General features: G+C 49.8%; 2 protein-coding genes across 5 annotated transcripts; one reads left to right on the plus strand and one right to left on the minus strand.

The window, feature by feature from the left end:
• Nucleotides 1-344: 344 nt before the first annotated feature.
• On the minus strand, nt 345-10,479 carry Hcn3 (hyperpolarization activated cyclic nucleotide gated potassium channel 3). Its single transcript, XM_027920920.2, has 8 exons — nt 10,202-10,479; nt 6,843-7,272; nt 5,838-5,999; nt 5,229-5,447; nt 4,724-4,870; nt 4,064-4,304; nt 2,812-2,976; nt 345-2,392 (listed from the first exon to the last, which is right to left on the minus strand). Exons 1-8 carry the CDS (start codon nt 10,477-10,479, stop codon nt 1,692-1,694), a joined length of 2,343 nt encoding a protein of 780 aa, XP_027776721.1. The 3' UTR covers nt 345-1,691.
• A 2,403-nt stretch (nt 10,480-12,882) lies between these two features.
• On the plus strand, nt 12,883-24,467 carry Clk2 (CDC like kinase 2). Of its 4 annotated transcripts, none has more exons than XM_027920769.3 (13): nt 12,883-12,996; nt 14,705-14,874; nt 16,159-16,384; nt 17,084-17,168; nt 17,519-17,585; nt 17,759-17,875; nt 19,079-19,245; nt 19,989-20,083; nt 22,120-22,249; nt 22,344-22,426; nt 22,551-22,630; nt 23,010-23,100; nt 23,941-24,467. In XM_027920769.3, exons 2-13 carry the CDS (start codon nt 14,705-14,707, stop codon nt 24,124-24,126), a joined length of 1,497 nt encoding a protein of 498 aa, XP_027776570.1. In that variant the 5' UTR covers nt 12,883-12,996; the 3' UTR covers nt 24,127-24,467. The 4 variants fall into 4 exon arrangements, with proteins under 4 accessions (XP_027776570.1, XP_027776567.1, XP_027776568.1 ...); XM_027920766.2 differs by having other exon boundaries at nt 12,884-12,996; nt 16,156-16,384; nt 17,081-17,168; XM_027920767.3 differs by having other exon boundaries at nt 12,884-12,996; nt 16,156-16,384.
• Nucleotides 24,468-24,503: the final 36 nt, after the last annotated feature.

The following is a 24,503-nucleotide window of genomic DNA, read 5'->3' on the forward strand; positions in this document are numbered from 1 at the left end:
ATCCGTGCAGTCTGATGTTCTCCTATGTGGCCCTCACAATCAGCAGGGCATCTCCTGAGGAGCGTGACACTTCCCACGGGTAGTCTCAAGCCGGGGCAAGCTACCCCTTCATGGTGGCAGACAGTAACATCAGGAGGCCACACTTGGGGGAAGCTGGGGAGAATCAAGAGCCAGGCAGGATGATCTCATCACTGACTTCACAGCCTTGAGGCTGAGCTTGCAGACTGTCTCCCCCTGGCTGCTCTCATGGCCACCTCATGGCTTTGCTGGGCCACATGCCCCCTCCTGCACCCAGAAATTCCCTCATACCCACTTTAGTCCCACACACAAACCAAGAGCCAAAATAAGTGTCTCTATTTTCTTTTAAACCCAGCTATTTAGCAGCAATTATAAAACTTCTCCCACACACCAAGAACCCCAGAACTCCCCACCCAGGAGGAAAGGAGATTTTAGGGTCCTGGCCCCACATTCTTTGATACTGCAGAATAGGAGAGGGGACAGAGTGGGTGGGTAAGGGATTACTCTTGTCCCTGAGAAGGTAGAGGGGCTGGCTGGCTGCTCTTCCCCAGGCTTGGATTCTGTGGGGCCCTCCTTACTCCTGCACCAACAGCAGACCCAGAAGAGAAAAAAACAGATAAAAATAGTCCCCTCCCCCTCTTGGGTGGCCCCACCTGCCTTTACCTAGGTAGGGAGAGGGTTTGATATTGCTGATGGCACTGCACAAAGACCACAAGAGTTGGTGTAGTATGGTCCTGCCTCCTCCTGCTCCTCCCATCTCCCTCCCAGGAGGGGGGGAAGGACAGATAAAGGATAAAATGAATCGATAAGTCAAATTAGCAAATGAATAAATAAAATTAATAAATAACTGAATAAATAAGACAAATAAAAAAGGAAAGAAGAGATCACATAAAGATTCAGATACTTGCCCCCTACCAAGGTGGATCTAGGCTAGCACAGTCAGGAGGTGACAATTATCCCTTAGTTTAAGGGGGGGGGGTACGCCACTGGGGCAGGAGGCACAGGGAAGAGGCAGCTCCCAGTTTAGAAAAATAACTCTACCACATGGACAGAGATCGCAGGGAACTGGGTAGATGTGTGTTCCCTCTTAGAGGAGATTATCTGGGTGGGTCCACAGGTGGCAGTAAGAGGGCAAAGGTAGATGCCCACACTAAGGATTCAAGACATTTGTTGGCAGCAATGAGGGCACAGGTAATTGACAGTGCCCAGCTATGCTAAGGGGACAGGAAGATAACCACATGGGGCAGAACCTGCAGGATCATTGGCAGGGAAACAGAGATATCTAATTACTTGGCAGTGATGGTGATGGCAAGCACTTGTGCTTAATAAAGGTGGGGTCATGGATCCAGGCCTGCACCTGGCAGGACCTTGGCCAGGGAGTGCCCTTATCAAAGGGCTTTGAGTCACTTCTACTTGGCAGTGGAGACATACAGCGCCTGGCACAGTGCCTTGAGCATGGTAGGCACTCGGTACATAGGACAAATGGATGAATGCGTTAGGACGTTAGACAGGCTGTGGATGCTCGAGCTGAGGACGCAGACTATCTTCATGGTGATAAGAACAGACATTCCCATAGGCAGTGTTTCGGGTCCTCTCAGCCTTCCCCGGGAGGCATCTGCCATTGGGCACACACTATTGCACCCCAATAGCTAAGGCCTGTGTAACCAAAGGTTTCACATGTTGGCAGAGAGCTGGGGGCCCCGGGGCGTGGCTGGCTCAGGCACTGGTGGCCTGGGGGACTGGGATGTCCCTGGAGGCTTGGCTAGGAGCCCTGAGGGGGGCAGCCGCTCACTTCCAGAGCCCTTCCGCCCAGGAGAGCCATCGCCTGTTGCCCGCTGAGGCAAAGAGGGTTGGGAGGCTGAGAGTGGACGGCCCCGAGGTCCTAACCGCCGGCTACCTCCTCCTGGTGGAGGGCCCAGCAGGGACACCTGGGAGCGCCCTGCCCTGGATAGGCTGGCATGGAGGGTTCGAACTGGTGGGGCAGGCAAGCGGGAGGTGGATGCCCATGGCCCCCGAGCCAGCAGAGGGCCGCCTCGGACAGGCACCAGTGGGGAAGCTGGGGAGCCTGCTGAGAGTCGAGCAGAGCGAGCAAGGAGGGTGGCTGGAGAATCTGGGGAGAGAGGCAGGGGGCCCCGCTGGTGAGTCAGAGCAATGGCCACATTGGAGGTCACAGCAGCTGCCTGTAGAGGGGCATGCACAAGCGGCTCCCACAGTACTGGCTTCCCACTGAGCCGAGCTCCAGTGCCTGGAGCCAGACCCCGGACACCCCGAGCCATGTCCCTGTCGTGTTGCACCAAATGCTGCTCCATGATACCGCCGCTGCTGCCTGGGCTTGGCTCAGAGCGCTTCCGTTGCAGTATGGAATTCTTCTTGCCTAGAAGTTGTTCCAGGAGGGTGGAGTTAATAATAGGGAAAGAATCCAAGATAGAGGTTGGATGCCAAAGAATGTGAAGGTAACCGCTGTCAGGGGTGGGGGTGGGGATGAGGGTATGGAGATAGTGCTGGGGGATGGAGATTGGAAGATGGGGTTGGAAGAAGAGGTTGTGAATCAGAATTGGTGAGGTTCAGGGACTGGTGCTCAGTTGGAGGGCTCAGGGCATGGAGACTCGGGGGGATGTTTCCAGGGGTAGGACACACTGAGGGATAAGGACAGTGATCCATAGCGTTGAAAGGCCTGTTGGGGGCATTTGCTGGGATTGGGTGAGCTGGGTGTGGCCCTGAAGCACTAGAGACTGTTTCTTGCTATAGAGATGGGGTTAGGCACAGCTGGGATCCAGGGGAGACAGATCTCACCTATGCGGCGCAGCCGATCCATTGCCACGGTCTCAAAAGCCCTGCGCATCATAGGAAACTCCTCAAGCACTGCGTTGAAATGGTCCACACTAAGTGAGTAGAGTCGGCAGTAGGTGTCGGCCCGCACACTGGCTGTGCGCCGGCCCCGGGTCAGCAGGCAGATCTCTGCAGATGTAGGAAGAAGGCTCAGAACCCATTTCCAGAGCTCCCTCTCACTGGGCCTGCACCAGCTGACCCAGAAGTCTCAGGATTCTCCCTAGACTTGGGAGAAACTAAAGCTTTTCCCCTACCCCTGGGTCCCTAAATGCTCCAAGCATGTCTCTCTCCAGACCTGTAAACAAATTTCTGGATGACTGCTTCCTGTCTTTCTCACTCTGCTTTTTTCCTTTCCTTTTTCTTTTTTTTTTTCTCCCCAGCACTAGGGATGAGACCAGAGGTACTCTCTACCACTGAGTTAGAGCCCCAGCCCGCACCCCTGCACTATTTTTTTTTTCCAGACAGGGTCTTGCTAAGTTGCCCAGGCTGGTTTTGAACTTGCAATCCTCCCCCCCTAGCCTCCTGAGCAGCTGACATTACAGGCATACACTACCATGCGCGGTCACTCTCTCAAAGCTGACAAACAGGCAGATCTGGCTGGCCTCCAGACTCCCACTTTAATGCCCAGCCCAGCCTCACTGCTCTACCCCAGGAGGAGACCTGGGGCAGCTCACTTCTCCGACCTCTTGAATAAACACTAAGGGTTACCTTGGAGGATAAAAATAATGCCACAGGAGTCGAGTGTAACAGATGGGGGTGCTGAGGGATGGTGGGTGTTTTGAGGGCTGAGAGGTTATATGAGTCTCAAGTCCCTTTGGGAAGCTGGTAGAACTGCCCCTACTGCCACAGGCTGGGTCCCTGAATCCTAATACCAGGGCAGCTCCACAAAGTTCAAATGCCTAGGGGAGCTCTGCTTCATTCCTATTTTCCCCTCAACTCATAGGATCCTTGGATTGATTCACTGGCTAAGAGTCTTAAAAGGCCCTCTGTCTCAATAATTTGTGACCTGACTATGCACTGGAAACTCCTGAGAAGCTTTTAAAAAGTACAGCTCCCCCCACCCCCAGGCCCCAAGCCTAGAGATTCTGAGCATGCTGGGAAGGGGACTGGAACCCTGATTGTACAGCACAGCCGGAGGGGATCCTGATCCCAGGGAGCATTTGCCCAGTCTCCAGTGTTTGTGATCCACCCTCCTCCCTCCTTGAGATCTGCTAACCCCCAAAGTAGGATCCATCAGTGAGGCGGGTGTCCCGGGCACCACGTGCCAGCACACTGAGCAGCCCGTGCTGGATGAAGTACATCTTCCTGCCCACGGAGCCCTCACGCACCACAAGGTCCCCCGGCTGGAAGACCTCAAAGCGTAGCTTGGTGAGCACTGCGGTGACGAAGCTGGGGTCGGCATGGGCGAACAGTGGCATATGGGCCACCAGGCCTCGGCAGGTGAAGTTAATGATCTCCTGGGCAGGGGAGGGACCTGTCAGGTAGGCTCTGCCCCATGCCCTAAGATCCCTCCAATGAGCTGTCTCCAGAAACCCCACCCTGGGGTCAAGATCTGTCATAGGATGGCGATGCTACAGTGGGCCTGGGACCATTCCTAAGCTCCTGTCTTCAAAGCCCTCCCACGGGCCTGGGTGGAACCATCTCCCCAAAACAGAAATCCCTATAGCCCCACCCATGCATATATCACCCATAAGACCTTCAAGAAAGTCTCTTAACTCCATAAGGCCCCCCACATACCTGATCTCCCACGGGGCCCTCTACAGGCCTTACTCCCTATAAGAGTACCTACTGATCAGTTCCTCCTGCCCTGAGAAACAGCACCCCCAGAAACCCAGATCCTTGAAGAGCCCCCTTCAAGGGCCCAGCCCGGCCCCACCTCCCGCAGTGGCTCGCTCAGCTCGCCCAGGATGCTCTCCTCGTCGAACATCTTGCCCTGGTAGCGGTGCTCATAATACTCATGGATGCGCTGCCGGGTATCAGCCGGCAGCTTGTGGAAGGACATGTACTGCTCCACCTGCTTATACTGGAGGGCCGACCCATGGCCAGCAGGAAGAGGATACAGAGAGACATGGGTGGGGGTGGAAGGTCACAGACATAGATCAGAGTTAGGGAGGTGAAACATGGAGCCCGATGTGGATACACAGGACCACAAGATATACGGATAATGGTGGATATGGGGAAGACACATAGCATAGTGACAGAAAAAAACAGAAATGGCTAGAGGGGCGGGCCCAAGGGCAGAAGTAGAGGACAAATGGACATGGGTCAGGGAAGGACACAAGAGACCCAACACGGCATACACCAGAATGGGCCTCAAGTCGAGCTACCCAGTCTCCAGCACCTCTCCACACCAACCCCTTCCCTCTCCGATCCCTGCTGACCTTCTCCTGATACTGACGCCGCGAAGAATCCAGGGACTGGATGAGGGCAGTGGCGTGACCGATGAACATGGCATAGCACGTGGCGCCCACAATCATGCTGAGCATGGTGAGCCAGACGTCGGGCATGCCCACAGGAGCCTGCTGCCCATAGCCAATGCACAGCATGTGGCTCATGGCCTTGAACAGGGCATGGGAGTACTGGCGGCCCCACGAGTGGTTCTGGGGGGCAGAGTACATTGCAGAGCTAGGCATGGCCCCTCAGAGCCTCATTCTCCACCTTCCCCTTTTTCTCTCTTTGAGTCCTCTGCCTGCCCCTTCTACTTCAGACCATCCTCCCAGGAGACACTCGTTTCACTCTGGGGTCCCTGAAGCAAAAAAGCCCTTTTTACAGCTTGGGGTCTTTTTCTGCTTAGGTTCCATTCCTTGCCTACCCCCTCCAACACACAGACAGTTCCCCTGGGTCTCTGTCCCCCCTCCTCCCTCCTCCCCACCTCTTCCAGTCTTCTTTCTTGGTTATCCCCCACCTCCTGCTCCCTGAGGCCATCCCTGCTGCTCAGGCAGAAGAGCCCTCAGAAGGCCCAGGGGCAGCTGAGCCGGGGGACTTCTCACCACCATGCGGTTCATAGAAACCCAGCAGTCAGGAGGGAAGTCCTGCAGCATGGGGACCAGGAACTGCAGACAGCCATCCCAGTGACAGAGCAGGAGCATCATCCCAATGAGGTTGAAGATACGAACCACAGCGCTGGCCAGGTCATAGGTCATGTGAAAGATCTGAGGAGTCCGAGGAGGGGCTGCTGTGGACAGGAACCCCTCCCTGCTGGTCCTTCTCCAGTCCCAGCCTTGCAAATTATCTTTGAACTTCTCCCTTGCCCCCGCCTCCCTGAATTAAAAAAAAAACGTGGATAGTGTTTGTGTGGAGTTTCTAGCACACATATACAGCTCATATAAAGTAGATCGTGCTTCCTACTCTCATAGGTAGGAAGATTAAGGCCAATCATGTGCCCTGAATCACACTGTAAGTGTCCCAGTAGAGACTCAAACAGGTCTACTGCACAAGCTGCCCGGGTGTGGCCTGAAAAAGAGGGCAGGGGGCATTTCACAATGAAATGTCCCTAGGCATGGATGGAAGGATTAATGCCAGCAGCCCTTTTCCCCTCCAACAACAGAAATAACAGTTAATTTACTCGGAACTTACTAGGCACCAGATGCCTAAGTACTTTACATGTATTAACTCCTTTAATCTTTCCAACCACACCATAGGTACATATATTAAATAATAAAACTAGGATCTGACCACAGGACACGAAGTTGCAGAGACCACACTCTGAACCACTAATCTGCTGTCCTGAAGCCGCAGCTCCAGACTCCTCCCACCCCATCTTCACCCTGGGATCAACTAACCCTGAAGTGTTTGTCCAGCTGCTGAGCTCCACTCTCCTGCCCCAACACTCTGCCCCAGGCCTCATCCCCTGAATCCTTTTTCTGTACCTGTTTCACCCCCATCAACTTTGGAATGAACTCAACCATGCTTCACTTATAAAGTCACCAGGAGCCCCACCCACAGAGCCTTCCCTAAGGGCTCTGCGAGCCCCCCTGCCCACCTCCCCACCCCACCTCCTCCCACTGGTGAATGTAGCGGATGAGGCGGGAGAGGCGGAGCAGCCGCAGCAGGCTGAGGATCTTGGTAAACCGAACGATGCGCAGGGCGCGCGCCGTCTTGTAGACCTCAGCGTCCAGCCGTGGCTCCAGTTCCACCACCAAGAAAATGTAATCCACGGGGATGGAAGATATGAGGTCAACCAGGAACCAGGTGCGGAGGTAGCGCGTGCGGATGGCCCGCGGTGCCAGAAGGATCTCTGCGCCTTCCTCTACCACGATGCCGGTGCGGAAGTTGAGTACCAGATCCAGCAGGAAGAAAGTATCAGAAAGGACATTGAAGACGATCCAGGGAGGGGAGTTCTCCTCCTTGAAGAAGGTGATGCCCACGGGAAGTACGATGAGGTTCCCCACCATCAGCAGCAGCATGATCAAGTCCCAATAAAACCTAAGGAGGGAGGCGGATAAGGAGTAAGACCACGATATTTCACCAGCCAGTAGAATGACAGAAGATACTGTGACTCCCCACCAACATGGGCAAGAACACAGAATAACGGAATGAGGATAATAACATAAGGATAATATGGGATGAGTCCACTTACACATTAATAGCCGCTGGGAATGAGAACTGGAACCGCTATTTAGGAAACTGTGCAGCATTATCTAGTAAAGTTGAATAGTTGCATTCCCAGAAACCCAGCAATTCCATTCCTAGGTATGTACACACCAGAGGGAAACAAGCACTCCAGCAATAAATATAGGAATATTTATAACAGAATTAAATTTGGGAACAACCCAAATATTCATCAGTAGAAAGTATAGATAAATAAGACACGAAGATAAATACTCTGTGATACATGACATATTCATAGTCTGGAATACTACGTGGCTGTGAAATTACCCAGTTACAGCTACATCTGCAGTAAGGATGAAGCTCACAAATTTCATAATGGGGAAAAAAAAACATAAGGATAATATGGGATGAGCGTACTTACACAGAGTTTAAAAACAGGCAAAACTAAATTACATTCATTATTTCAGGATTCAGAAAAGTGGTAAAACTATTTTTAAAAGTAAGAAAATGAGTACCACAAAACTTCGAATATGGGGTTGGGGATAGCTCCGCAGTAGAGTGTGTGCTTAGCATGCTTGAGGCCCTGGGCTCAATCCCCACCAGTAATCAATCAATCAATAGATGATAAGAATAGTGGGTTTGGGAAATAAATATGAGAACACTTAGCTGAACACTTAGTGGGTACTCTCATATTTATGGGTTTGCGAAAGAGATATGAGAGAACTTCTGTGCCACTGGCAATATGCAGCCTCTTAACCTAGACAGCTATTACATGACAGTTTGTGTGTGTGTATCATCCCTACTATATAAGACCTATGTCACCACTTTTAACTATCCTAAAGGTTAAAAAAGAAAGATAAAGTACTCCAATCCCACAGGGTTGTTGAAAAAATTTCCACTGAAACAATGGATGTGACAGTGCTATACAAGCACTAGCTGGTGTTATGACTCACCCACCCTTTATCCCCAGCTTTCTGAAAAGGTTGTTGCTTCTCCCATCTCCAGCTTTCTGCCCATTCCTATTCTAGGACCCCACACTCTCCTCAGCCGTCCCGACTCCGTTCTTCCTTCCCAGCACAGTTGGACCTGTGAATCCTGTTTGTCTACGGGGATCTGCTCATCTGTGTTCCAGGGGAGTCTGGTCTGTCCTGCCCCCATTGACCTGAGCATTCCAGAGATGCCCCTCCCTAGTGCCTCCACTGCATCTCATAGGTCTGCTCACACAGAGGAACTTCATGGGCAATCCGAGGCAGCAAGGCTTGAGCTCTGCACTCCCTACTCTCTCTAACCTTCCTGTGCCCAGGCAAGGGTATGGGCTAGGGAGAGCCACACTGCTGTGGCAGACGCTTTAGAAATAAGAGGTTGGGAGGGAGCTGAGAGAAGCCTTCACTCAGATAAAATCACTGGATAATCTGAGGCACTCAATTACCAATGGTGGTTTTAATTCTAGGACACATCTAATCCCAGTATAAACCCAGGGCACAGTGCCTTCCGACTCTGACTGAAAAACCAATCCTCCTAGCCCCTGAAAGGTGCTTGGGGGTTCCCAGTACGGGCCTTCAGGAAACCCCTCAGACTGTGTGCTTTTGTTCAACAACAAATCCTTGATCCCTCTTTCCCTCTCTCCTGGGCTGCTGAGGAGAAATCCTGTACTGTGAGATTCTGGGAGAGGGGAGGGAAAAAGGGTTTGCCTAGCCATAGAGCATCTTCACAGCCTGACTCACAGGCGGTCACAAGCCCAGCGGGTGATGCAGAAGAAAGGATGGAGAGAAGCACAATCATAAGGGGGATATAGCTCCTGGGGATACATATGAGGGTGAACTGGAGAGAGAAAGGGTGACCATGGGGAACTAGAAAAGGTGCACTTGAGGGATGAGAGTGAGGCAGTAAAGAGAGAAGTGGAAAGGACAATGGGAGGAAGAGGAACATTTAAGGAGTGTGTATATCTGTGGATTCAAGATAACATCTGGGTTCCCAATTGTGTTTCAAGGCTCTAGATTCACACTTCAGCCATTCTGCTTCTTTGGTTCCTCGGGTTAGAAGCTTTGCACACATCTCTGCCTCATCCAAAAGCTGTCCTTCATTTTCCCCAAGGACAGGGCTGCTCTCCTCCCCTAGCGACCTTGATGTAGAGGTACAGCCTGATGGGGACTGTGAAATGGCCCCACCCCCACCTCCTTTCCTCTTTTCTGGGAGTCACCTGGGCAGTGACTGTGCCCTGGCTTTGCTACCTCAATTGCTCTGAGTATTCGCCTTGCCACACCCTGCGTTCAGCACCACGGACAGCGACCAGACCGGCTGTCAGGACCCCTGCCCTCTCCAGCATTCCTATTTTTCTTGTAGCTTGTCCTGCTGAACTAGGCAGGTGCTGGAGGTAGGGGTACAGGAGGGGAGAGAGCGGAGGTCGGCTGCTGCCTCAGGCTAACCCTTGGACTATGACATAATTTCCCAGATCCCCACCAAACAGGACGGAAAGAAGCAAGGGTTCCAAACTCGGGTAGTCCCTGTAGTCCGGATGGGGTCCCAGGTTCCTGAAATGGGAAAGCCAGGTCTCTGGAGATCCTCTGATGTGTGCTTGCCCCTTTGGCGCCCCAGCCTAACAAATCACCGAGGATCTCCGGCCGGGGATACCCTACACAGGTATTCCCAGGCTAGGCTGAGGGAGGTGACTCTCCTGCCCCACCCAGAGACCCCTGGGCCGGAAATGAAGTGACCTCGGAGGGTGGGGCGGGCCTAGACCGCGCGTGGCTGCCCGCGGGGGTGGGATCCGCGTCTCCCGCCCTCCCTGCCGGGCCCCCAATACCGGAAGTCGCTGTAGGGGTGGATGATCCAGGCCCCCGCTGACTTCACCCTCTCCTGCTCGATTTCCACTGCTTTGTGGCTGCCGAATACCCGAAGAGAGAACTTGTTGACCGTGGGCTGCAGTAGCGTCCCGAGCTGCCTCCTCTTAGGCTCGGGAGCTGACCCGGGGATCGGACCTGAGGCCGCGGGCGCGGGAGTGGGAGCAGTGGGAGGCGCCGCCTCCAGCCCAGGGGTCGTCCCTTCGCCGGCCCCCGCCGCTGGCCGCTGCTCCGCCTCCATGACGACCGCCCGCTTACACCCTTGGCCTCCCACACCCCGCTGCGGCCATGGGGGCGCCCCCCGACCCCTCAGGAGTAGGAGCCGGCGTGGCCCCGCGGGCTTGCAGCGGAGGCGTCTCGGGCTCGGAACCGCTGGCGCGCGGGGCGGAGGGGGTGTGTGCGACAGACTGGCAGGCGGGCGGCGGGCGGGGTGGCGCTGCGCCCCCTGGCGAGGGCTGCGCGAAGACCCGGTCGAGCGGGCGGGGGTGGGACCAATGATGCCCGCGTCCTGGGGGGACTCAGAGGTGGGTGTGGCTTAGCAATCCGAAAGCGGCCCTCCAAGGGTCGGAGCAGAAGGCGGCGAAGCACAGCCCGAGCCAAGGAGAGGGCGTGGCCTAGAGTTGACAGGCTTTTAGCCACTGAGAGTCCGGGAGGTGGAGCCGCCTGCAAGTGGCGGGAAAACCGGTCCTGGGTTTTGCGGGTAGGCGAAGGGTTGGGGGCCAATGGAAGAAGTGGGAAATGGCTTTTCAGGTTCTTCTTGCCCATCCTCGCCCGTGGGTCTCCAATCCTCATTCGTCTTCTTTCATCTTTCTCCTTACGCTTATTCCTGCTTTCTGAGCTCCTCCAAGCTGCTACCCTTAGTATATTTCCTGATTCTGCCAACCTTCACCAAATGCAACTCTTTAGGGACTCTTAGCCATATTATAAAGCCATGCTTATCTGGGCTCAAGGACAGACCAATGAACAGGTAAATTTCAGTGCTGTGATGTTAAAGGGTATAAATTCCTGAATATCTCAAATTCTTCCTTTCATATCTCTATCTCTCTCTGGTGCTGGGGACTGAACCCAGGCATACTAGGCTCTGCCATTGAACTACATCCCCAGCCCTGCCAGTCATTCTTCTAAAATCCAAATGTAGCTGTAAAGTCCTTCAAACTTCTCCATTTTAGGACTGCATAGAAGCTCTTTAGCATAATTTACCAGGAACTGCAAAATTTGGACCTAGTTTCAACTCTCTTCTGATAGTCCCTATCTTGAAAGCCAGGACTGCAATAATGCTGAAATGTATTGTTCTGCCTTGTCTCCAGGTCCTTGCAAACATTTTCTCTGCCTGATATTCTCCTCCAATTCACTTTCCAACAGTTGAGATCTCATCTCTTTTAGGAAACCTAGAAACAGATTTCCAACTCCTTTCCCTAGAGTCTAGTCTAGAGATTTCTTACTGGAGTCAGGGCATCACTTTTTATAACAGCTCTTGTTACAGGGTTGACAATATAAGTTTATAAGACAGTCTCATCTCCTTTATATGTTGAAATTCTGGAGTACTTATGCCTGGTAAAAAGCTGGACATAGAGAGGACACCCATTAAGTGTTTGTTGAATGAATGAACGATCTAGGAAAGTGTGCAAGAGTGAAATCTTCACTCCTTTCCAATTCTTTCACTCCCCCTCTTTTCTATGTCACGGAATTTCTCCTATTTTTTAACCGATTTAATCTCCATCATCTCTGACGATCTTCCACCTAGCTTCACTCTGATATTCCCTGACTTAATTTCTCAAGTTATTTTATTTCCCTTCCAATTTTCCTTTCTGACCATTTCTCAATTCCTCTGCAGTGTCTCTAATTGTCCACTTTGCCTTAAAGTCTTTCTCCTGCCTGTTATTTTTAAAGATTCAGTAAATTTATACTTCTTACATATTATGTAAAGCATATAAGAGTTTTCAAGTGATCTCCCCCGCTAACACGCCTCCCGCTTTTTTGGCACTGGGTTCTCCCCTTTCCTCCCCAGCCATGCACCTGCCCCACAAGTGCTTAACTTTCGTTCAGGACAAAAGATGTGGTTGGGTAGTGAAACTGCTATAAGAAATGGAGATTTTTTTGGCTCTGCTGAAGTGTCAGACCTCACCACCAAGTCTCACCAGAGTCAGGTCTGCCGAACAGCGACACCCTATAAATACAATCCTTTCAACCTCCTAAGCTAAATAAGTAAGCCACAGATGTGACGGGAAAGGACAGGAGGGCGGAGGAATAGGAGAGGACAGGAGGCGGGGCAGAGCGAACCAGGTACACGCCCAGCGCGCCCCGAGTCCCTCCCGGCTTCCAGGAACTTCCGCCTCCAGCACCTCCCGGGCTCTGACAGACCGACGCCCGCGAGCAGCCGAGCACGTGGTGGCGCGCGCGGCCCTGGGGGCGGAGCTGAGGGGGGTCGCTGGGAAGCGACGCAGGACGTGCGTGCGTGCGTGCGTGCTCGCTCACGGTGGCGGCGGCGGAGCGGAGAGGCCAGGGCCGGAGACCGAGCTGGGATCGGGCCCTGGGCGGGGGCGGTGCGAGCGGCGCCGAGCGGATCTTGGGGGCGGGGACGAACCGGGGCGGGCGGGACTGGAGCGGAGCCCGGGAACGGGGCGGGAGGTCCCAGGGTCCCGGGTTGGGGGGGTGGAGCCGCACTTCGTCGCCGCGGGGGTGCCGGGACTCCGGCCGCAGTGCCGCCGCCATCACGGACTTCCTGTGGGACAAGCGCACGGGCCTCGCCGCCAGAACGGTGAGCGCGCGGGTTGGCGGACCTCGGGGCCGCGCGGGAAGATGGCGACTGCGGGGCGGACTGGGGTAGGATTGGATTGGGGGCAAGGAACGGGGGCGAGATGAAGAGAAGAGGAGGGTTGCGATCTGCGAATCGGTGCAGTAGGGAAATGGGAAAGGAGGTCGGCCGGTACCCGGAAAAACCTATGGGAAAGTTGGAAGGAGGCAAAGTAGGAGGAGTGATGGGTAAGGATTGGAGTGGTTCCAGAGATGCAATAGAGCTTAATATCAAAGTTGGAGCAATGGGTCCAATCGAAGCCAGAGAAGTATCACTTGAAGCATGCAGGAAGAGTTTCACTCTAGGAGTTAGTTATGGGTTTTATGAGTGAAAAGGTTTAGAAGTTGAGAAACGTAAGCTAGAGAAGCTTTGCGGGGGGAGGCCTGTGAGGGATTTTAATGGCAGTATTATGGGGTGAGATGGCATTTATGTAGCTATGCTAATCAAGGTTGGATTACCTGGGAGAAGCTTGTGCTTCCATCTTCTTGGTTTCCTGCCAGTCGCTTTAGGCCAAGAATGCATCAAATATCAACCTCCTCATTTTGAGGAGGTTGGCAAGAAGTGGCCCAGAATGGGAGCCAGATGTTGGAGTCCTTAAACCTTTTGCACACCTGATCCTCCCAGCCCCCATCCGACTTCTGTTCTTGGGCTGTTTTCATTCTGTTCTGCTATTGCCTTCCTGGATTTTGACAGTGATTCTCTCTGATTTTTTTTTTTTTTCCCTTGAGAAAGAAAGGATTTTTGAACCATACCATTCCAATTTCATTAACTGGAAAGTGGCCATTCTCATCCAAGTCGTGCTGATATTAATTAAAAACAAGTTTTTACCTACTTCTAAGCATAAGATGGGAGGGGCCAGACAGAAAACTGAATGTAATTTGGGCCTACTTTATTAAAACCTCTCACAAGGGATTTCACCAGAGATGTGAGAGGTGATTAAGATAGTTCAAGGGGCCAGATTCTTAGAACTTGGCAGTGTTTGGTGTTTGCCTGCTGTATGTAGAGTTCTGGAAAATTGCATTCCTGCCCTTGGAACACTGATAGTCTAGTTGGTGAGATAAGATATACTTTTTTTTTTTTTTTAAGATTTACTTTTAATGACTGTAAAATATAACTGTAAACTAAAGTTTTATTCTGTAACTTGTGAGGAACACAGGATAGCTCACTTGTGTATTTTAGTCACAGCAGGAATGGACTGTGGCAGTCTCCATCAGCTACACACTTACCTATAATAAGTTGTGGCTCAGACTTGAAGGTCTTTGTAGATCCGTGAAGTAAATCAGGGTAGAGCATTTGAACTGAGGGGGCTTTCTAGAGTATTTTACCAAAATTAATAGGTGAATGTATCTTCCAAGAAGGACAAATTGTTAGGAAGATTAAGGAAGTTGTGAGTGGTAAATAAAAGAAGATAGAATTAGGGGCTGGGATTGTGGCTCAGCGGTAGAGCACTTGCCTAGCACGGGTGGGACCTGGGTTCGATCCTCAGCACCACATAAAAATAAAGGCATTGTGTTGTGTCCATCTACACGTAAAAAAAATAAACATGTATAAAAAAAGAAGAAGATAGAAATAACAAAAAACAGCATCACATCTTTGGAACAACCAGTCCTTGGAGGAGACTTCTAAAAACCCAGAGCATTCCCTGTTATTTCCATTTTTCGATCCCTTTCAGATGCCTCATCCCCGAAGGTACCATTCCTCAGAGCGAGGTAGCAGGGGGAGTTACCATGAACACTATCGGAGCCGAAAACATAAGCGACGAAGAAGTCGTTCCTGGTCAAGTAGTAGTGACCGGACACGGCGACGCCGGCGGGAGGACAGCTACCATGTTCGTTCACGGAGGTGAAGCCTCAGGAGGAGAAACTGATTCCAGTTTACTTGCTTATTTGTTTGTTCAACAAATGTTTATTGATTACTTGCTAAGGGCATTGTGCTATAAGCAGCTGGTTGAAGGCGATGTTCAAGGTGGAGAAGAAGGGATAGAGGGAGTTTTGGCCCAGTGGTAGAGCTCTTACCTACCATAAGTGAGGCCATAAGTTTAATCCCCTGCACCGAACAACAGCAACATCAAAAAAAGATGGATAACAAAATGAGCCATTTGTACCACAATGTTAAGAGTATTATCCTGGCTGGGCACACTCCTGTAATCCCAGCAACTCGGGAGTCTGAGCAGGGGGATCACATGCTTGAGGCTGGCTTTGGTCACTTAGCAAGACCCCATCTCAAAATTTAAAAATAGAAAGGATTGGGGATATAGCTCAGTGGTAGATTGCTTGTCTAGTATATGTAAGGGCCTGGGGTTCAATCCTCAGTACCACACACAGATCAAAAAGTGTTATTGTAGAGAAAGTACTAACTTGGCTGGGTATAGTTCAGCATACCTGTAATCGCAGTGGCTTGAGAGGTGGAGGCAGGAGGATCATGGGTTCAAAGCCAGCCTCAGTAACTTAGCAAGGTGCTAAACAACTCAGATTCAATACAGAAAAGGGCTGGGGATGTGGCTCAGTGGTTAAGTGCTCCTGAGTTCAATTTCTGGTACCAAAAGAGAGAGAGAGAAAGTACTAACTTGGGGACTCAGGATGTACCTGGTAGGTTTGGTTGAACTGAGGCGGCAGGCTTTATAGTCCAGGGGAAACTTTCCAAGAAAGTGACATCTGAGCCTGTGTATAGTGCAAGTAGGAGTCAAACGGGAGAATTGTGTTCAGGTAGAGGGAAGTATGTGTAAAGGATTATGAGCTGGAGGTAGCTAATGAGAAAGTTCGGAGAAAGTTAGGCCTGCATGCTGTTAATAATTTAGTGTTTAAACAGAAATGGTTTAGAGCAAAGCTGGATTTTAGTCAGAAATGCGCAAGAAAGAACTGGTTCTTTCTTCAGTTCTGTCACTGGAGAGGAGGAGAGGGAGTGGTACTGCAGATTCCTTTTCAGAGGTCATGGTAACATGCAGTTGTTAATCTTCTGCTTCCTCATCTTACTTCTCTGGTCTTTGATCCTCTCAGAGTGACTCTTAAAGTGCCTGAGAGCAATTTTTCTGGCATTACTCTTTGTCCTCCTTGAGGCATGTCCTTGTCTATGGCATGGCAGGGCTTGAACAGATGCACCTAATGGGGATATGTTGTCCAACAGCAGCTATGATGACCATTCATCCGACCGGAGGGTATACGACCGGCGATACTGTGGCAGCTACAGGCGCAATGACTACAGCCGGGATCGGGGAGAGGCCTACTATGACACAGACTATCGGCATTCCTACGAGTATCATCGGGAGAATAGCAGCTACCGCAGCCAGCGCAGCAGCCGAAGGAAACACAGGCGGCGGAGGAGACGCAGCCGAACTTTCAGCCGTTCATCTTCGGTGAGTGTCATCCCAGGCCCTTCCTCTCCCTACTCTTCTTCAGGCCCTCTGGGACCCTGGTAAGTTAGAAGTATCCTTGATCTCAGCTGAGCATTGGGGCCTGAACACTAATGTGGGCATTGAGTCTGCCTACCCTCTTGGAAGCTCTCCGACTCTTGAAGGGCCCCAGAATCTACTTTGCAAATGGATGGGCATTGAGCCTTTGTGAACTCCAGTGCCCTCCCTGGCATGAGGGGCTTATTGTGTTGGAGCAATTCTTCTGCCCCAGAGGCTTCCATTCTTTGATAGGGACCTTCCTTGTGAACTGCCTTTTTCCCCCAAGCCCTGGGCTCTTAGGCCCCCTCAGGAGGCAAGCTTGGGTGGGGGCAAGGGGTTAGAGACCTGTGCCCACCCAGAAGGGTATTGTGTAGAGCATGGGGTTGTGGGTGACATTGGCAACGACATCACTTCTCTGCTCTGCCCATGCCTCTCCCAGTTCCCGTTTTGGGTTTGGGGACTTGGGATTATACGCCGCTCTCTCTTCTCACACCAATCCGCCTTACTGCATCTGACGTGTTCCCTTCCACTGTCCCCCATCATCGTCTGTCCCCCATGGCTGGGCGCCTGTGACCGGTGACCCCTCCACCACCCACCCCGTCTCCCTCCGGCCCCCGCTCCGACACCTGGCTTGCTCCGACCCCCCCCGCCCCCCGACAGCAGCACAGCAGCCGGAGAGCCAAGAGTGTAGAGGACGACGCTGAGGGCCACCTCATCTACCACGTCGGGGACTGGCTACAAGAGCGATGTACAAGCCAAATCGTAACAATCCTATAGCCTGTATTGGTCCCATAGCCATCCTAACGTCCCAAGCCAACCCAAGTCACAGCCTCTTTGCCTTTTCTCCGTGGTGTTGTTCATCTGGGTGGTTTGAGTTGCTGTTGAGAATTGACCTCTGTTGTCCACTCCCAGCTCTCATGGCCCCTGGGTTAAAGGTGGTGGGAATCATGCAGGGGTTTCATCCCCTGTGATCATCTGTATCTGTTCCCCTTCCTTCATCTCACCCCAGGTTGCTATACCCTTTTTCCTTCCAATTCAACTCATTCGCCCCCACCTTCTCTCCCTCCCTCTCCCCGACCCTGCTCTCTTTTATTTCAGATGAAATTGTAAGCACCTTAGGAGAGGGGACCTTTGGCCGAGTTGTTCAGTGTGTTGACCATCGCAGGTAACTGGCAGCCCCTTCCTACACCACAGTTCCTAGGCATAAAGAAATGATGGGGGTTACCTGGGACTTTTTTGCTAATTAGCCAAAGTCAGGAATTCTTAGTCCCTACACAGCCCCATTGCATCTGAGATATTCTCAAGGACCTAGCAAAAGTCTCCCCTGCCAACCTACAGGGGTGGGGCTCGAGTTGCCCTGAAGATCATTAAGAATGTGGAAAAGTATAAGGAAGCAGCTCGACTTGAAATCAATGTCCTGGAGAAAATCAATGAGAAGGACCCTGACAACAAGAAGTAAGCAAACAGAGGAGTGTAGAGGGAGGCTGGGAGGCTCCCCCTGCATAGGGAAGACTCCCAGGCTGGGGTTAGGCAGGCAGGGGTAGATCCTTCCATCCATTCATCTTGTGTTCATCATCTTAGAGTAGTACGACATCAGGGTAGGCAGGGCTTGGGACATTCTCTAATCCATTCCTCTTGTTTTCAGGACAGTTAAGAGTGCTTTGCAGTTTGGCCTCATCCCAGGATGACTTTTGTAGAGATACACGCTGAAAATGACCCTGGAACTGAGCATCGATATCTATCAAAAATGAATTAGTGCTTTGAGCTGGGGGTGTAATTCAGTGGTAGAGTACTTGTCTACCTAGTCAGTAGGCACTAGGTTTGATTCCCAGCTATCAAAAAAAAAAGAAAAAGACCAAAAGTATGCTTTTATGCCTAAACTATGTTAATGAGGCCACACTTATACAGTAATATTTTCACATACATTTATAGGCTTTAAGAATAAGAACATTAAAGCTGTTAGAAGACAATAGGTATAAACATGGGCAAGAGTGGCTGATATTGAGTGCATTTTATAGATGGGGCTGGGGTTTAGAAGGGACCATTTGATAATTCAGGGTTCACACTGTTTAGAGCTTGGCACTCAACAATTCTTCAAAAAAATAGAATAGTTTTTGAACTAGTTAAAATATTGTAGGAAGTTGGGCAGGGTGGTGCACACCTATAATGTCAGCTATTGGGGAGGCTAAGGCAGGAAGATTTTAGGTTTGAAGTTGATCTCATCAATTTAGCATGATCTGTTTCAGAATTTTTAAGGCAGGAGTTCTGGGGAGTTGGGTACATCATACCTATAATCCCAGTGACTTGGGAGGCTGAGGCAGGAAGGATTGCAAGTTTGGGGCCCTCCTGGCTAACTTAGCAAGACCCTGTCTCAAAATAAAAAGGGGTAGGTCAGTGGCAGAAGCACCCATGGGTTCAATCCCTTGTATCAAAAAATAAATAAAATGTAGGAAAACGTTTGGAAGATTGGAAGGTAGTGTGCCTCTTGGGTCTACCAGAAAGGCCATTTGCTACCTGAACTGAATTTTATGCTAATATTAGCTGGCATGTTTTTACACAATTATATGGAATCAGCAACTGTATAGGCCCTCCTTTTGGAGGGGTGGTGGGCAGACGGGAGCTCATCAGACATTCCCCTTCCCCCATCTCTCTTCCCAGCCTCTGTGTCCAGATGTTTGACTGGTTTGACTACCATGGCCACATGTGTATCTCCTTTGAGCTTCTGGGCCTTAGCACCTTCGATTTCCTCAAAGACAACAACTACCTGCCCTATCCCATCCACCAAGTGCGCCACATGGCCTTCCAGCTGTGCCAGGCCGTCAAGTGTGAGTGGGGTGGGCTGAGGTGGACTCTGGGGCAGCCCCTCCCTCCAGTGGACCACTTCTGTCTCATTTGTGGACTGGTCAAACCCCTAAACAGTCAAAGCACAATTACCCACAGTTTTATTGTTCACTATCATCTTGGCCTATCTTCTTCTGACATCACTTCTAGATTTATGTCTTCACCATCACTTTCTCCACACCCAGCCTAGTAGGAGCTGGGAGACAGCCTTTGAAGCTGAAGTGTTCGAGGATGTCCTTCCCCCGCCCCCATTAGGAAATTGTTAGCAAACACAAAGAGACCAGTGTACTCTATGCTAGAGGTTTACATTCATCTAAATTGAGATATTCTTTGTTATAGCAAAGCAAATGGGAAAGTGGAATAATTCAGCTAAGGGGCCAGGTAAGGAATCCAGACAAATACATATTTCCACTGAGTTCACAGCCATACAATTTCACAAAATTGAATTCACAAAATGTCAAGATATTATACATGTCAGATTCAGTACAAAACTACCACCCGTAAAAAACATCTTTTTTTTTTTTTTTCCCCCATCAGTTGAGATACATTAGAAAGAATAGGTCTTTTTAGACCAGGCATTTCATTTAGTTGTAGAGCAGAAAACAGCCCTAGTGATTCTGGATCTGCTTCTTCACCAGCGTTGCTCTGGGTGCTCAGCTTGGGGTCAGGTGATGCCACTTAGCTCTGGCCACCTGAACTAAGCCTGACCTGCCCTTCTCCTCTGCAGTCCTTCATGATAACAAGCTGACACATACGGACCTCAAACCTGAAAATATTCTGTTTGTGAATTCCGACTATGAGCTCACCTACAACCTAGAGAAGGTAAGATGAACAGGGTCTGTCCTTGGCCCTTGGAGGTAGATGGCTGGCCCACTTAGCCTTTGCTTAGCCCATTCTGTCCCCCCTTATTTTTTTCCTCTTTGACTCCAACTGGGTAAAACTAGAGTACTAGAATAGGGAGGGAAAGATTTAAGAAGACCTGAATTAGAAGAGAGCTTGGATAAAGGGCTTTCCAATAGAGTGAAAATGCCCTCTTTTTTTTTTTGTTGTTTTTTTTAAGATATTTTTCTGTGAGGAAGGAAGGCTCAGCTCCCTGGACTAACTGGAGATGATAGACCTCTCAGAGCTTAAGCAGCTCTCCAGAGCTGGGCATGGTGGCCCAGGCCTATAATCTCAGCCATGTGGGAAGCTGAGGTAGAAGGATCAAAAGTTAAAGGCCTCAGCAATTTAGCAAGACCCTGTCTCAAAAAAACAAACAAAAAAAAAACCTGGGGATAAAGAACCCATGGGTTAAATCTGTAGTATAAAACAAAAACAAAGGAAGAAGCAGCTCTCCATCTCTGTTTTTTAATTGTTGATGGACCTTTATTTATTTATATGTGGTGTGAGAATCAAACCCAGTGCCTCACACATGCTAGGCAAGCGCTCTACCACTTAGCCTCAGCCCCTCCATCTCTTGACTCTTTTGCTACATGTTACATATTTTCAGGAAAACAACGTATCGATCATGTGGGTATAGTCTTCTGATACAGACTTGCAGCCACTCCATAATCAATCAATCTTTCTCTCCCTCCTCATACTGGGGTTTGAACCTTATGGTACTCTACTGCTGGGCTATTCCCAGCCTTTTTTATTTTGTGACAGAGTCTTGCTGAATTGCCCAGGCTGGCATTAAACTTGTATTCTGCCTAAGCCTCCCATGTAGCTGGAATTGTAGGCCAGCACTACTGTGTCTGGCTCACCCCTCCTGCTCATAGGGATTGATGCCAGGGGTACTGTGGCCCCAAACTTTTTTTTTTTTAATTGTAGTTGGACACAATACCTTTGTTCATTTATTTTCATGTGGTGCTGAGGATCAAACCCAGTACCCCACACTTGCGGGGCAAGTGCTCTACCACTGAGCTACAACCCCAGCCCCTGGCCCCAAACTTTTGATCCTCCTGCCTCAACTTCCTGAGCTGCCAGAATTACAGGTGTACCCCACCATGGCCAGCTTCCTTACTCTTAAAAGTTCTTCAGTAAACCAGGAGATCTTCTGTGGTGTGTGGTAGCATGCCATAGTTGTCTAGGTTTTTGTTTTGTGGTACTGGGTTTTAAACCTGGGGACAGGGCACTCTACCACTCAGCCACATCCCCAGACCATTTATTTATTTACATTTTCAGTACTGTGGATTGAACTCAGGGTGCTTTATTTCTTAGCTACATGCTTTTTTAAAATTAATTTCTAAAAATAATTTTTGTAGTTGTTGATAGACCTTTATTTTATTTTTTTATATGTGGTGCTGAGAAACCCAGTGCCTCACACATGCCAGGCAAGTATGCTACCGCAGAGCCACAGCCACAGGCCCTCATCTATCTATCTACCTATTTATTTATTTTTGAGAAAGGGTTTTGATAAGTTGCTGAGCCTATCCTCTAACACAGGATCCTTCTGTTTCGGCCTCCACACTCACTGAGATTGCAAATGTGTGCCGCTGCACCTAGCTTTATATTTTATATAAATATATAATATAAATATAATTTATATAACTTATGTAATACATAACACAAATATATTTGTGTAGTATAAATATATTAGGGCCTCCCTAAGCTTCCCAGGCTGGCCTTGAATTTGTGATCCTTCTGTCTCAGTTTTTTTCTTTTTTTCTAATTTTTTAAGTTATAGATGGACACAATACCATTTAGTTTTATGTGGTCCTAGCACATGCTAGGCAAGTGCTCCACCACTGAGCTACAACTGCAGCCCCTGACTCAGCTTTTTGATTTGCTAGAGTTGACTTTTTAAGGCACCTTAGAGAATAGAGGTAGAATACTGGTTTGCAGTATAGTTGTTCATTCACTCTCTGCCTTGCTCCTAGAAGCGAGATGAACGCAGTGTGAAAAGCACTGCTGTGCGGGTGGTAGACTTTGGCAGTGCCACCTTTGACCATGAGCACCATAGTACCATTGTCTCCACTCGGCATTATCGGGCACCAGAAGTCATCCTTGGTAAGGGCAAGGGCGATCCAGGTGTGTGAGGTGATGTGGTGGGGCCGGGGCCCTCTAAGTCTCATAATATCTTTTCCTTCCCACTCTCACTCAGAGTTGGGCTGGTCACAGCCTTGTGATGTGTGGAGCATAGGCTGCATCATTTTCGAGTACTATGTTGGCTTCACCCTCTTTCAGGTAAGTGGTAAGGGGTCTTACTCTACTACCTGGCATTCTTCTGCTTGATTTTGTTGTCTGCTGTCTATCTAGCAGCCAGCTTCCCCTTGTCAGTCCATTACTTAGCTCTGCCTTTGTTTCCTAGACTCATGACAACAGAGAGCATCTAGCCATGATGGAAAGGATACTGGGTCCCATCCCTTCTCGGATGATCCGAAAGACAAGGTGAACTTTGAGTGGGAGGGGCTTAACCCTTTTCATTTTCTCTTTTCAGTATTGGTCTATTTTATATCAATTTTTTTTTTGATACCTCCCCTTTCCCCACTTTTTTTTAAATTATTTTTTAAATTTATATATGGGCAGCAGACTGTATTACAATTCTTATTACACATATAGAGCACAATTTTTCATCTCTCTGGTTGTATACAAAGCATATTCACACCAATTCGTGTCTTCATACATGTGCTTTGGATAATAGTGTCCATCACTTCTAACCCCATGCCCCCTCGTTTCCTTCCCCAGTTACTCTTTAATGAGGAAATAAGTTAAGAATCCTATAATAAGGAAAACCTTCTGAGTTCCTCAACCTCCCCTTTCCCTTTAGAAAGCAGAAATATTTTTACCGGGGTCGCCTGGATTGGGATGAGAATACTTCAGCTGGACGCTATGTTCGTGAGAACTGCAAACCACTGCGGGTGAGCCAGGCAGGGGATAAATAGAGCCCATCACCCAGAGGTCAATTCTTAGGTAGTTTGTCCCTAGAATGCATTTCTGCAAGCATAGGGTTAGGAAAGGAAGGGAAGAAAGCTGAAAGAAGACACCATTGGTCAACAAAGGTGAGATAAGAGGAGTGGCTTTGTGGAGGGAAGAAGATTATAACCTTGACACCTAGATGTCAAAACAGTGTCTTAGATTCTTTAGGTCAGACAGAAAAGAATAAATTACCATTTGAAGAGCTTACATTTTAATGAGCTAAAGAAGATTCATGACCTTAAGGATCTACAAATAGAACTCTGAAAGAGAGTAAGAAGGAGGCCTGGGATTTAGCAAAGCGTTCTGCCTTGTATTCACAAAGCTCAGGATTCGACCCCCAGTTCCAAAAGAAAGAAAGTATGAAGGAGTAATTGTGCTGGTGGAATGGTGGGTGGAGCTGTAATATCAGAAATGCTGGTCTTAGTTTGGTCAATGTAAGATAGCATTCCAGGCTGGGTGCACCATGCCTGTAATCCCAGCAGCTCCGGAGGTGGAGGCAGAAGGATTGTGAGTTCAAAGCCAGCCTCAGCAACTTATTGAGGCCTCAAGCAACTCAGTGAGACCCTGTCTCTAATAAAATACACAATAGGGCTAGGGATGTGGTTCACTGGTCAACTGTCCCCAAATTCAATCCCCAGTACCTCCATCCCACTGGGGAAAAAAAAAGCATTCCAGTCAGTTCCAAGGAGGGCCTTAGATGTTTCTCTAAGATTAAAAAGCAGGGCCTTGAAGAAGAGGCAGGATTTCTCCTGTCTCACCTTTTTCCTGCCCTCCTCCACCAGCGGTATCTTACCTCAGAGGCAGAGGACCACCACCAGCTCTTCGATCTGATTGAAAGCATGCTAGAGTATGAACCTGCTAAGCGATTGACCTTGGGTGAAGCCCTTCAGCATCCTTTCTTCACCCGCCTTCGGGCTGAGCCACCCAACACCAAGTTGTGGGACTCCAGTCGGGATATCAGTCGGTGACGATCAGAACCTGGGCACCCCTGCATCTCTTATAGTAGTGGGTGTCCAGTCTCGGACACTGGTGCTTTTTTATACAAGATTACAGAGCCTGAACTCATTCCCTCCTGGCTCCCTGTACACCTGTGAATATGTGAAATAGTGTAAATATGACAAAACTTGTACTTATCACTTCAACCCTTGCCTTGTACATAATGCTGTTCATCCACACTCTTCTTACCTTCACCTGCCCTCTTACATGGATTTGGAAGGGGGCAGAGTGAGGTAACCAGGTGGCACCTATCCCATGTTTTATAAGGAATTTTGTACAGTCTTTGTGAAATAAAATGACGTGCTTCATCTGACCCCCATCCCTGGAATTTGAGGTTTGGGGATGCTGG

Source organism: Marmota flaviventris, chromosome 10 (assembly GCF_047511675.1).
Source record: "Marmota flaviventris isolate mMarFla1 chromosome 10, mMarFla1.hap1, whole genome shotgun sequence".
NCBI lineage: Eukaryota > Metazoa > Chordata > Mammalia > Rodentia > Sciuridae > Marmota > Marmota flaviventris.

Coding starts and splice junctions, on each gene's coding strand:
- Hcn3 (XM_027920920.2), bottom strand. CDS start 10,479: ATGGAGGCGGAGCAGCGGCCAGCGGCGGGGGCCGGCGAAGGGACGACC. Junction 2,977..4,063: donor TGATGGATCCTACTTTGGGG/GTTAGCAGATCT, acceptor CTACATCTGCAG/AGATCTGCCTGCTGACCCGG. Junction 2,393..2,811: donor GGATCGGCTGCGCCGCATAG/GTGAGATCTGTC, acceptor AACAACTTCTAG/GCAAGAAGAATTCCATACTG.
- Clk2 (XM_027920766.2), top strand. CDS start 14,705: ATGCCTCATCCCCGAAGGTACCATTCCTCAGAGCGAGGTAGCAGGGGG. Junction 14,875..16,155: donor TACCATGTTCGTTCACGGAG/GTGAAGCCTCAG, acceptor GTTGTCCAACAG/CAGCTATGATGACCATTCAT. Junction 17,876..19,078: donor AAGGACCCTGACAACAAGAA/GTAAGCAAACAG, acceptor CTCTCTTCCCAG/CCTCTGTGTCCAGATGTTTG.